Here is a 15,022-nt window from a genome sequence, read left to right as displayed (position 1 = left end):
TTTGGTCAATACAGGGCAAGAATAAATTTACCTTTTGTAACAAGATAACAGGGTTGGATTTCCGATTTATAACAGAACACTTTTGATGGTGGTACAAATACGATGTTTACTGATAAACAACTTGAATGAGAAAAGAATTATGATAAAATAATTAGTTAACCTTTTTATGAGTTTCTGAAGACAATGATACATTTATGTTTCAAATATTCACTGTCATTTTTTCATTGATGTTTATTCAAGAACATAGGGTTATATTTATTGCCGAATGAATGCAGTAACAATTACTGTGTTCACACCACCCCCAAATTTAAGACCTGCCATGTTGAGCTGTACATGCCTTCAAACTACAATGCTACAAACGCATATAACACGGAAGAACATTAAAAACAAAACAAACCAAATCAACTGACGGAAAATGTGACATGTATTGCTATATATTTATTTATTTATTTTTTCTTTACGCATAGTTTGGCTCAGAAATGAGTCTCTATAAAAGTACTGGTCATACTTAAATTATTCTTACACTACTCTCCAGAAAAATAGTAAATCATAAAGAAAAATACCATCTCCTATTTGTCACCATAAACTTTCGACCCTTTTCCCTTCACCATTTTACTATCACCGTCCCGTTAATCCCAATAAACACATTTGTGGCTATAATACCATTATCTTGTTAAACATATAGCCGTGTGTGTATGGTTGGGATTTTTAGCGTAGCTTTAATAATTATTCATTCATATCGCTATGCTGTCTGCAGTGTGGCAATTTTTAGTGATGTCTAGCACTGGGGCATCAATCCGCAGACATGTAGCATGATGTCCCACCATCCTGACACCAGGCCGACCAGGCCCAACACTAAACTCTCAATGCTGAGCGCCTAGCGAGACAGCTGTTAGAACCATTTTTGTAAGTCTTTGGTATGACTCTGCCAGGATTCGAACCCACGACCTCCCACTTCCGAGGCGGACGCTCTAACCACTAGACCACCGGATCGGTCAAACATATAGCTAAATATAAAATATGATGTATCGTACGTCTCCATAAATTGATATCAAACGCGTCTAACAATGTTATCGTGTACTCAATAATGTTATATCTATCAACAATTTTAACATAGGATTGCACGTACGACGACATAAATTGAGGGCGACCACTTCTTATAATAATTTCAGCACCCTATATATTTATATTATTCTAAAGACTGCTGAGCAAGTCAGGCTAGTGTATCAAACAAATTGAAAACAAAATACAAGACCACTCAAATTAAAGCACGTGACGAAGCTTTTCGCTTCTTAGAAGAGCACCGAACAACAAATATTGTCTGATAGTCATTCTTATAGTGTCTGGTAACTAAGGGACTATAGACTGGCTATATCGCGTTGGATTCCGGATCGAAATGTGTTCGGTTATGTTCTTATGTGTGTGTGTGTGATTAGGATTATTAACGTAGCCTTATCAATTGTTCAGTCTTATCGCTACGATATTTCAGTGCGGCAGTTTATAGTGATATCAAGCACTAGGACATACATGTAGCACGATGTCTCATCCAGTAACATTATCCCGACACCAGGCCGGCCAGTCCTAACACTAACATCTTAGTCCTGTTCCTGCGGGTGTCAGGCTTGTACACAACTTTAGAGATGACGGCTCCATAAATGACACATCAGAAAGAATAGACTGGTTATTGATAAAATATTTAAAACAAACTCATTTAGTCAACTTGTTTGTCTGTTGCTGCTTTGCTTATCAAGTTTTAAATGCTGTTCAACCCACTAATGACAAACACTGTTATTTAACTGTGGTTTAAATCCTTGTTTTAAATCAATTTTACCTTTACATTCTATCACTGCTGCAATATATTGAAAGCCAGATAAACAACTACATTTGTAGCTGTTACTGCAACACCTAATGCGACTGCTGTAATTCCCATATCACCGGAAATTGAAGTCATCCTAGCATCAATCCATCTCAGAATATATGCTACTTTATAGTTCTGTCTCACACCCAAAAGTGTACTGACTCACTACTTAAATCACTTTTTATCTCTTTAATATTTGCTAAGCAGAAATTAACACTACTTTCGATTGGCATTATACGATATAAATGAGGTGTAGTCCAACAAAAACACCCTGCCTGTCGTGGCGCACTTGATTCCTATTTGTTCATTGCCGAACGATACAAAAAAGTGTAATTTATAATTAAAACAATCATATAGACATTATTCAGTTGTAATTATTTTCACTGACAATCTATTCAATTGCAATTACCTTTTTTGCCAAACTACGTGCTTTAGGTTGCACTAATGTATTTATTTTATTGGAATAGGTCGATTAGCTTCTTTATAAATTAGAAAACGTAATTGTGCTTGACATGGATGCCGAAGGAACGATTATGACGTAAACGTGTCCTGGAGGCAAACGGTTCTGTAGCAGAAGGACTAATTTTGCTTTGTAGATCCTACGATATATCCTAACCATAAATGTTTGATTGTATAAAATATGAATTGCAGATCTTTTATGCATTTTAAGTATCCATTCAATTAATACTCAGTAAATGGGAAGATTAGCTATACAATTTCTTACCGTACGAATAACAGTTATACTGATGCATTTTAATTATTTTCATATTTGTTTTATTTCGGTCAGTTTTTGTGTGTAGATAAATGATATGCGATTTATTAGCCAAACAGTTAACAAAACGTAAGTCTGGTTTTAATTTCTTTGCTATGGTGTGAATCAGTTTGTTTGATAACAGGTTGTGTGCAATCAGGATATCGATTGTGAATTGAGTAAAACTGTACAATTATATTGGTAATTTCTCAAAAATCCATGTTTTATCGTGGAACTACAAAGAGCATAATGCATGCCACTTTCAGGACAGAATTAACAGTTGCATTGTAAACAGGGTTAGTTTTATTTTCTGTTTTATTTTTCAGACGGCACTTCTCTGTGGTTTATAAGATTTTATCTCCTAAGACATGTATAATACCAAGTGCATACTCCGCCGTTGGTGTTGCTCTCTAGAAACACTACACAAACGGCACCGAAACTCTGCACACACTATTGATTATCTGAAAAAAGGTACACCATTCCTGGCATTGTGACATACCATATAGACATAATTTATCGCATTACTGTACTTGCAGTTGAATGTTCATGGCTCTATGCAGAATAAATCTGAATTCTGTGCTAAATAAATAAGATGCAGGGAACAGCTTCATCACCACCACTAAAATGATATAGCTTGGTCGACATTTGCAAACGTGCATCTCTTCTTCCATATAGTATGTCGGATAGTTTTAGTTCGTGTGTCGAAGTCGCACTTGTAGCATTTTCTGATGTATTGGGCATGTCTTCGTCTTTCTTCATATAGCTAGCTTAAGCGTTCTTAAATTCGTGTGAACATGCTTCGACTTATCTGTCAACATGATTGTGAAGTTTCTTTCCTGGTGTGTACCAATCAGTCATTGTTCTTTCCTTTTGGTTCCCATTTGATTTGATTTACAAGAAAATCGGTGAAATTAACTAAGACTGATTTCATGGTGTGAAATAAGTGAGTAAAAATTTTATTCGCGACATTGCATTGGTAATTAAAAGCCAATTTCAAATATTATTGATCAGATCAAGCACTATATCCAGAGAGAAGTTCATACGAAAGGTATACATTTTGATTTAGTATGAATAATTGCCTAACCTGTGAAAATAATTTCATTAAAGAATTGAGCGACGAGAATATAGACTACAGTGCAGATTATAACAGAACAGGAAGATTGTAATAGCAGGCATTTTCAAAACTGGAAAGTTGAAGACGGACATTATGAATGCCGTAAAGAATATAGCTTTGAAAATACTTGTATATCCATCGTTTTTTTATATCCAAGATAGCGTAACTTCAGAAAGGTTCAATGACTTTGTCAGTACGTGCAGATCAATCTGTTGACTTTAATCCAATATAGCTAAACTTGAAAACTTGCCAATGAGAACCTTCATGCTCATTTCATGTGCGTCTTTTGAAATTATCCCGAACCATAAAGAAAATGATTCCATTAACCTAGCTTTTAAATTACAGAAATCATTTAACGAATCTATTTCACTTTGGTGAGCGCTTCAGTTCATTCTACAAAGTTAAGTTTTAATTCGGAGAAATGAAATCACTAAATAACGATTTCGCCTTGTAAATTGCGTCATCCAACAATATATTTTGAGACTGAAGCAGCTCTAGGACTAATACAAATTTCATAGGTCTTCTTGATCTTTCGCTCTTCCACCTATTTCATTTCCTTTTCTGTCAAGGTTTGAGTTCTATGTCTCATTATATGTTCAACTTAAAATATATATCATCAGAATGTGTTGGTACTCTTCCTATGCTAGAAAAATGGGGTTATTACTGAATGTGTTTTCGACAATTCCATATTCCTTTCTAGTAAGATTTTGTCCAGTTATACAACGATAAAATCATTCCGAATGCACCATGTGATCTGGATAATCATTGCTATTTAATTTACCGAAACATGGCAGAAACGTATACAATTGTTTAAACCTTAGGAAAGCATAGATGGTGATTTTACAACACCATCACAAGATCGAATTAAAATTGATGATACAGGAAAAAAAAAGGATGCATTGACATAGTAAAGATGATATCTTCATCAAAATCCACAATCAAATGAAGATCACACAATTGGTAATGTAAAGCTTCTATCATCTAGTTCATTAGAGAGAAAAGCCAGAAGATAAATGTTTTGAAATAATGACCAAGCTGAGGATAAGCTGTTCCAACTTTCACCATGATCACAGATGTTTATGATCGATTAATCAGACTAAGAAAATCTGGAGACATGGCAGAGCCCGTAGAAAGCGTGCACAACATTGGAGACAGCATAAATACCAAGAATTGTGCAATGACAAATGTAAAAGATCTTCGATGATACCGACAGGCAAATGATAGACATAAATTAACCGTTTGATTAGCAGGTAATAGAAACAAAACGTTTCATAGATGATTACTAACGACACCTGCAGTTAGTATTGCTACATAAGAGGAAAGGAAAAAGATAAAATGGTAAATCTAAATGGTAATGTGAATACGAGTTAACAATTTGAAAACGACAATTTGCTCTATCTGGTCCTCCAATGTATGAATAGACACCGATTCTATCGATACAGGATAATTACAAGAACAATTTCAATGTGTTGTAAAGATGATGTGGGACAATTATCAAGACATAAATTGAAAGACAATTACTATTTGTAGGGGATGAATAGAAATAACTGTTGAGATACAAGGGAATGAAACTTTCCTCTATAGCCACTAGAATAGGCATTATTATTAAAATTGTTGTGATGGAGAAGGTGTGGTTTCATCCGGAAAGATGGTGAATTGTTTGACAAAAATTGAAAGGCTTGATAAACAATGCGAATTATTTGTTTTAGTTTGTCATAGAAGCCACATCAGCTTCTCTCTCCATTATTGGCTGTGAAGTAAGTTGGTTGTTTAAGTGTGCTGAACAAATTGTTTCTTTCTATGCTGAATTGATAGTTTACTTGTTCTGTCATTGCTTCGATGACTCGATGTGTATGCAAAGCAACAAGATGATTTGAGCGACGATATCGTGCATACTACACTTGTGCTTGGCACGCTATTAAATTATAATTAAAGGTTAGTAAACTATTCATAAATAATATAACAGTTCCTGGAAACCATAAATATCAATATAAACGAGTGTTCGCTTTTTTAATGATCCATATTGATGCGTCGTTTCTAAACTGGACCTTGTTCACACTCTAAAATTGGTGTCATATGAACATTCGAGGGCCGACTCACATTAACAGGTCTCATAGTAAGAATACTATCATTGTAATCCAAGTTTTCTACATATAATTTACTAACGTTGTCTTCATGTTCGTCCTTTCAACTCGTTTCTTAGTGTCAGAGATTGGTTATCCACCTTTGCAATACCGGCGAATATATATATATATATATATATATATATATATATATATATATATATATATATATATATATATATATATATATATATATATATATATATATATATATGTGTGTGTGTGTGTGTGTGTGTGTGTGTGTGTGTGTGTATTGATGCTAATCTTTAGCCCCAGTTTCCGTGAGTCACTAAATTTGTTTGAATTCATGCGTTTTCCAACGATGCAACTAATTTTGATTAACCTGTGACCGCATAACGCAATGATACCCTCACCACCAATAGTATAGTCTCCCTTTACGAATGATTTTCGTGTTTAGTCCTTGAAAAATGGCTTCATATAAGTTGCATCCTTGCTGTCTTAACACTGATGTCGCCATTAGATTTTCTTTAACAGTACCTCATACTATCACACTGTTGAAAGAGACTGTTTAATTGACATTTTTTTCGGAACTGTGCACCTAATATGTAAATTACAGAGCAATCGATAAATGTATTTGGCATTTCAATGCCTTATTATAATCCGTTACTATACTGCATGCATGGACACGTCAATCTATTAGGCTGCCATACATATTTTTACTGTCGAAGATTATGGTAATGTTCACTAGTATTCAACAGTACATGAGTCATAGCTGACATTTGCCGCAGCTAACACAACAGCAGGGACAGACACAAACCTTTGTGTACAGTTTAAATTTGCCTGGTATATTCACTGTCATGTATTTGCTTAGTTCCATTCAGATATCACCACTTTGGTGGAATTATGAAGCTGTTTCAGATAAACCTAAATTGTTTTAAATGTATATTTTTTCGTTTTAATAATTTTTTTAAAAAGATTCAGCATAAGGTCATGGTACTTTACTTTCATATAGCAGTTTTTGCAAATCGAAAAAAATATGGAACATGTGAACAGATGTAACTAAGTGTGGAACACTTCTATCTACCAAATGCGTTAATGAACGAACTTGTATTTCCTCTTTAAATACGTATGTACAGGTTAGGAAAGTAGACCTTGGCAAATAGTATTTTGTATTTGAAACTGAATTTTTTCCCCTAATTTAAAAATAGCTCTTCTTCCAATTGTACTAATATATGCTGGCAAGTAACCAAATAAGTTTCTCCATAATTTTAGACTGTTTTCTTTCATGCTTACGTCGCAAGGATTCATGCCTAATTATGTACGTTTAGTATTTTTATACCTCTATTAACTTTCGTAAAATATCCAAGAATTGTCTAGTTTCGTTCTAAATGAATAATGTCTACATTATTCACTTCAGAGTAATATTAAAACAATGCAATTCATATACTGATTGTTTGTATAAAGTGAGAAATATTAGATATGTTCCTTTTATGGCAACTCTGTAAATTGTTTGTTGCAAAACTCATTTCCTTCGTCAAGGTTTAGCTTTTCAGGTTTTCACTCTTGAAATTTGTTGTAAGAACACATTGTGTATGCCATGTAAACCTTCTCTTTCCAATGTTCCAGTCCAAGTCTATCTTGAGAGCATATACATCTGTGTCAAAATATGTTTTTATTTATTGTTGCATTGAGCAGATGTGTGCAAATCACAAGTGAAGTTGTATGCATTTAGTTGAATGCAAATACCTGTTATTACGGATAATTGTTTTATACATTAATTTATAGTAGTTTTAAGTCACCTTTGTTTATGCCGTTTATATTTTAATTCCTTAAATTCAATGGCATGTTTTATAGTAAAAGTACATGTGCTATACCTGTATAATTCATTCATAAATCATGGCTGATTCCCTAGGTAAAGTCAGCAATTATTTCGGTCAAATAACCAATGCTCAAGAAAGCATCACTTGAAACTTTGACAGCATTTGTCTTGTAGAGGTATCATATCATGCACGCCCTAGTTTGTCATTGGCTCAATACTTTCAAAAGGTTAGAATAAGACTGTTAAGTATTTGAAACTTTAAGGATTTAAATGTTCGAGTATCTTTTAGTGATTTAGATTTTGTTGATTTGGTACACACATAGATACTATATAATACAATTAAAGCACCGTATAAGGAATCTTCGGTTAATATGCCATTATTGTAAGAGAGATAGGAACTCGTGATTGTTTAATAATTTCTGTAGACTAGCAGAGTGAAAACTTTTATCCTAAAACAGACAGTACTTTGCGTATTATGAAAAATTATTTAAAGATTTGAACAATTAAATAATTCAGTCGAATTATGTGAAAATTTTAAGGACTTCGATGATATTCTTTTTACAGATGATTACCTTAAATTAAAACCTTTCTGATCTACAACTGTCATTCTTCATTGGTGCTAGCATTTTAGCATATAATCATAGTAGAAACTTCACTCGGAATATCTTTGGATACTTTCCGGATTGATGTGAAATGTATATGATACTAATCTAGGAATGTATACACTGAAAGTTATTTTTGATTCGTTCACTTTATTTGATTTTATATTTAGGGAAATAATATTTATATGTTAGAAAACTGTTTGTTGGGTTTCTCCTAGTCTTTTAATGTAATATAAGCCCTTAGTTGTAACAATAATTTTTCTCACATCAACCATGTTCAATGTTATCAGATCTGTAACAAAATAATAAATCTGCATATTTTTCTGAACCATTTGATTCACACTCTTATTTTATTGAATCGTTTTCTACAAGAATGTCAGTGTGTGTGTGTGTGTGTGTGTGTGCTTGTGTGTGTGTGTGCGTGTGTGTGTGTGTGTGATTTGGATTTTTAACGTAGCTGTAAAAAATATATTTAGTCATATCGCTACGATGCATGATGCCCCACCGAGTCACATATATCTGACCCCAGGCCACCAGTCCTAACACTAACCTCTTAATGCTGAGCGCCAAGCGAGGCAGCTGTTGGTACCATTTTATAAGTCTTTGGTATAACTCGGCCGGGGTTCGAACCGGCAACCTCCCGCATATGTGGAAAACGCTCTACCACCAGACCACAGTAGCGGTGGTAACTACCCTTGACACTGATTTAATGTCATGCTTCCTTTAACTCTCGTCACTCAGCCTAAATCCCATTGTCATACTTGACGAAGAATCGACTAGAGAGAGTAGTGGTGCTTACTTTATATATAAACGTTTCATGACTGGCAAACACCGAACCGAATACCTTCGATACACAGATCGACTATATGTGCCCATGTCAAATTGACTCAGCTACTAACCCTAAAAGATGACCTGTTTTCTAGCAAATGGCATTTGTTGTTCGCTGCGCTGCTGTGAAAATGAAACAACTTCATTAACTGCCTTCGTCGAACTGGTCAGTATTTCTGTTCGTTTATGTAATAAATAAGCCTAACTGATCTGGTCACATTTGAAAGCAATGTACAATTTGATAACGCTGGAAATGATAATTTATTGAAGTGTTTAGGTATTGCAAGTTGGAGATGGCCTCGCGTATAATCATATTAAACATATATATTACAATTGCCTCAATATCTGCGTTCTATTTTTATTCTATCTAAAGCATGATGAAAACAACACTGAATAATACTTGCAGCTGATGGTAGCACAGCGTCACTAGAGTAAAATAGTTTGTTTAAATGGCGTTTTTTTGAACTCGTACTTCTGCTCTTAGTCCTTTGTTATCAGTGCTCTTGGTGAAGTGATAGTATTTTCTCACGATCATATGCAGGAACTATTTGAGATGTTGGAATTAGTGTATTTAACTGATGTACGCGTATTCTGTATACTTTCGTGAAAAAATTCCATCAAATCTGTGAATATTACATTCTGTCTCATTGAATACCATAATATTTGTAATTACCTTTTAAAAAAGCAAATTCTTTCAAAGAGATATACATTTAAGCCAAGAACAGTTTTTGAATGCAATGGATGGACGGTTTGCAAATTATCGAGTTTGTTTTAATGAAATATCATGACTAATCCATGGGTAACTTCGGCTATGTTGAACCATTCGAAAAACATGTTAAGGATATACAACGGCAAAAACTTTACACTCATTTACCTCCCGTGGTGAATCCATTGATGTATGATGGACACGGCTGAATGGCATTCGTACCAGCCGGAGTATCTGGCCAACAACTCAAGTTATCCCAAGTCCTGTTGCAATACGGATCTGCAAAAATTTAAATCCAATAATGAATTTCTTCAAAGTCTGATTATCTGCATCTTTTAATAGGTGATGTTTACAACGGTTTCCTAAATAGTTAACACAACCGGTTATAGATGATTTGTGGATTAACAACTGTGTCATAATTTGAATTAATATTCTAAACATTCCATGACATTTTAGATAACGATATTGAGTGTCCTCTGCAGTTGTCTATCTGTCGCAAGTAATGACATACGTTTGCGGATGATATCCGAGCTACTTCTACATGCCCATTTAGGTTAGGTCTGAGGCAACAATAATAAAAAGAAAAAACCGCTTGCAGTGAAAATTAATAGATGGAAGACGTTCTCAGACTCCCCCACCCCATATTCATGAATGTTTTGTCTTTGCAATGTATGTTTCGACATAAATTTCATAAAATGACTGTTTTTAAAATTATTGTTCTGAAGCAAACGACAAAAGAAAGAAAATTTGGAGACAGTGTATCATCTGCAAGAATATTCCGTCTTGCAGAGAAACCGAATAATACAATTCTCAAAAGCTGATCCTTATGGACTGAACATTTTCACCTATTTGTGGCGGTGACCTGTATATGAAAATTTACTTAACATTAAAAAGTCATTATTGAGACCAGATTATATAGTCATTGTTCGAGGAAAGCAGGTTACCGTGGGGAGGGGGTATTTAATGGACGTTTTACTATATTTCGCCTGATTTTATCCATTCTAATTCTCTACCCACTTGCTAGTTCATGAATGGAACAAAAGGTACCCTTCTGTGTGTCGTATGAGGTTACTAAGGAAAACAGAAGCCAGTGAACGGAAGAGTTGGTTCGAATCCTACTTTTGGATCAGCCCGTGTCAGCTACTGTGGTGCATTTTTGCGCAAGGTACGTTATTACAATTGACACGTCTAGAATAAACCATCATGTATGTATGCTCCGTAAAATATGAAAATAGACCATACTAATTCCTTGCATTAGAATAGCCATTTTGTTAAGAGACTCGCAATAAAATAGAATTGTATAGCGTTAAATTATGATAACGTGTTTCGCAATTCCTTTTTGGAATCGGTACAGATCACTTACAGTGTTGATTAGTTACATATCCATTTCGGATGTATTTTGTACAAACCAAACAGCTGTAGAACACTGTTAGCGTACGCTTTGGCAATCCAAATCAATGGTGTCGGGCTCTCTGTGTTAAGCTCAGAGCATATTATTAGAATAATTGTATCTTTCCAACTATAAGCTGCCTCTTTACACAACAGCCGCAATAAAGGATCATGCAATCGTTCATGGACACAACAGGGGAAATCACTCAGTTATTCTCTCACTTTGTGCAAGACATAGATGGTATATTAGAGGTCATAAAACATACCTGAATACTAACAGCTGATATATATATATATATATATATATATATATATATATATATATATATATATATATATATATATATATATATATATATATATATATATATATATATATATATATATATATATATATATATATATATATATATATGTGTGTGTGTGTGTGTGTGTGTGTGTGTGACTGTTTGTGTGTGTATATTTACGGAAGTCATCTAGTGTGCTTAAAACCTAATTCAATATCAAGTGTATTCTTCAAAAAATACCAAGGAAGACGAAGATATTTGCATGCAAGCGAAATCACTGACTCTGTCAAAGAAAGAAAGAAAGAAAGAAAGAAAGAAAGAAAGAAAGAAAGAAAGGAAGGAAGGAAGGAAGAAAGGAAGGAAGGAAGGAAGGAAGGAAGTTGGCAAGGGAGTTTATTCTTATAAGCGTATCAGAATCTAAATAGTCATGCCATCTGTTAGCATGGAGTTTAGTGGTAAAAATTGTTTTGTTTAAATGTTTCTTGTTTCTATCACATAATACCGTTTGTTCATGAATGTTTAATGTAGTTAATGGTCTACATTGTAATAGCCAAGAAGAATATAAATGTATTGACATTTGTCTCCTTTCCAGCAGTGTTAGTTTACGCATCGTAACCATTTCGCGCGTAAATATGCAGAATCGAATGCATGGTAAGAAACAATACTCTATTCAAGAGACTTAAGTCCTTTTTCCTACCAGTGTGATATTCGTACACGCTGCAGTGAATGTATAGCTATGTCATTACCTATAGTGGTAACGACTAACATATGTTCAGACACTAAAATTATATATGTTCGTAGAGTGTATCGATTTCCTCCCTGAGAGACACAATTATTTTAACGTGAATTGCTGAATGCTTGCAGAATCTGGTCGAGGACGTACACCCCGGGAAAAATCGTGACTTTTAAGGTAAAGTGGTTGATGTAGCAAATTTGTATTAAGTTTTACAGATTTTTTGTACGTGTTACCATATGTGTTGTCTTAATTCCAATCTGCAAAATTTGCATCTTTACATTTTCTGTACATATTTACTTGTTTACTGAACTTCACTGTTTTTGGAAGGGTTTATCTGCCTCACCTGAGGGCTCATTAATTATTTTATTTTACATTTGTTGAACTTAACCTTTCCTTGGCTCTACAGTGTCACTTTTGTGCATACCTACCTACCTACCTACCTACCTGCCTGCCTACCTGCCTGCATGCATACATACATACATACATACATACATACATACATACATACATGTTTTAAGCGCACTAAAGGATACAATTTTAATACTGGTATATATTGCATGCATTATCTCCAATAACAACCAATGTTGCCAATTTGCCCCATGATTATTAAGATTCTTTTTCTAGGTACAACGGTACCAATTGTACAACCCCAGGTGGGAGGAGCTTAAGGTGTAGAAACATTGTATTCAGAAATAAACAACAACACAACTGTGATTGGTGCATTAAGTAAGAGTTGTAATTTATGTTAGACTTAAAAAGTTGAGCATCTTGGCAACATGAGAGATTATGTTAATTCACATCTAGATCATGTTTTGTATTTTTTATGATTTTTAAAAAAATAGTGGAACACATGGTTGAAAGTGTTTGTTGTGACTAGACAACTCTTACCACATTCTAGTTCGAGCAGAGTAATCTCTCTTAAATGCAATGGCGTATATGGTTTGTCCTTGTCAAACTGACAGTCGAACATTGTTCTCTATGACAGTGTGTGACATGCATGATGAAGTAGAAAATAAAGTATATTTATTTCACAAAACATTTGCATTGAGGTCTATGGAAAAACAATTGGTACCGTGATACCTCTAGATTTAAACTCTTTTTTGTCCATTTCCAAGAAAGCTGGAAAGGGTTATAAAACCAATGGTTATAAAAGCTTGACATGGCAATATTTTTTCAGTAAATCGTTTCTGAAATATGCATTGCATTTTCCTTTAAGAAGCATACTATCTATGAAAAATATGCATGTTTCATTTCGATTTCGTAGCACAGGTTAAAGATAGCTGCAAAATCAAAGAGAAGAACTTTGACCTGTATTTATCAACGTTTATCGTGACCAACTGTTAAATTAATACATTCAAAGATAATGTATCATTTACAAAGATGCGTGTTTCTTGATATCATTTGATCATGATGCGTGATGTTGAGACGTTAGATATGTATATATTTATCAGCCCAGATTAATTTTTCTCAAGTTGTAACGTAGATGAGGAAAACGCCCAATATTTAAGAACGAGTGGTGTCATAAAACCATAAAAGTCTTCATACTGAAGTTTTCCATAGCCTATTGGCAGGGAAAACTTTTAAAGATCTGGCGGTGATGTCAAAAAGATGTAACTGTATTTAATCAAACTTATATCACGCCTGTCACTGACCAGTTTAACATGCATCATTTATTCAAATCGTGTGAATCTTTATCTATAAGTAGATGTCTGCAAAATAGCTTAAATATATTTTATCTTCATGTGTACAACTCGACTTCATTCTTAGATCTTGATTGCAAAGCACAATTCTGTAATTAATGAATTATTTATTTGTGTTGCTTTTAAGTTCTCCTTCACAGTGAGATTGAAAAATGTCTTGAAACATGGCTCTTAATGTGAGTATATATATATATATATATATATATATATATATATATATATATATATATATATATATATATATATATATATATATATATATATATACGACTTACAATAATAATTAACATGGCCTTTAAAGTGTTGGCATAATGCAATTAGATATACCAATACCACTGGTGTATAAAATTATGTTCGCCCATGGCGAAATCATATGCGCATATAAACTTTCGTGCGGCTGTGTGACTTTGATTACAGATCAGTAATGAATTTTCACTCATCAGTCTTTAGTGATGTATGAAATTAAAGATGATAAGTATTAATAATCCCCGTTTTCTAAATGAATTTAATATGGTACAAAATTGCGTCGCTTCCGTTTCCCTCTCACCTCTCAAGCATAAGGGACAAAATACACAGAAATTTGGAGTGAGAGCGATAAAGAATTTTGGCTGGATGGGAACCTTGAAACTAAAATTACACAAAGTAACCTACAAGAATATGGTACGACGTAACGGTATGTAAACATTCCTTGGGATTTATATAAAGTATTTATATAATCAATGATGCAAGGTTGCAATAGCCTGCCGTCATTATAGCAAAAATTTCTTGGCTACAAGGCGCAAATACTGTAATGTAGTTAATGCTCTATTGTTGTTGTTTTTGTTGTTGTTTCTAAACCCTATCACAATATTCTAAAACTTAATTCTTGTTATTGATTTAATATGAAAATGTCCAAAGGCCGCCTCTCTCTCTCTCTCTCTCTCTCTCTCTCTGTACCCTCGAAGCAAGATAAGGGCGAAAGTCAATGAAAAGACGAGAGTAGATGAGTTTTACTTGTTTCATACGATGATGTCACTGGATATATTAATGATGGTAAAGTTAGGTCAAACCGACCAAATGATGAGAGAGAGAGAGAGAGAGAGAGAGAGAGGGAGTTATGGTCGGTAGAAATATTAATTAAAGCAGGATAATGACAATGCAAATATATT

General features: G+C 34.0%; 1 protein-coding gene across 1 annotated transcript in view; it reads right to left on the bottom strand.

The window, feature by feature from the left end:
• The window catches only part of LOC149776404 (secretin receptor-like), an 89,144-nt gene that overhangs the window by 52,855 nt on the left and 21,267 nt on the right, over positions 1–15,022 (bottom strand). The window contains exon 3 of the mRNA XM_089940813.1: positions 9,931–10,041. Within this exon, the coding sequence (XP_089796939.1) occupies positions 9,931–10,041 (111 nt within the window). The remainder of the gene's footprint in view (positions 1–9,930; positions 10,042–15,022) is intronic.

Source organism: Sinohyriopsis cumingii, chromosome 18 (assembly GCF_028554795.1).
Source record: "Sinohyriopsis cumingii isolate HCF-2022 chromosome 18, ASM2855479v2, whole genome shotgun sequence".
Taxonomy (NCBI): domain Eukaryota; kingdom Metazoa; phylum Mollusca; class Bivalvia; order Unionida; family Unionidae; genus Sinohyriopsis; species Sinohyriopsis cumingii.
This window is presented reverse-complemented; position numbering and strand designations above follow the sequence as displayed.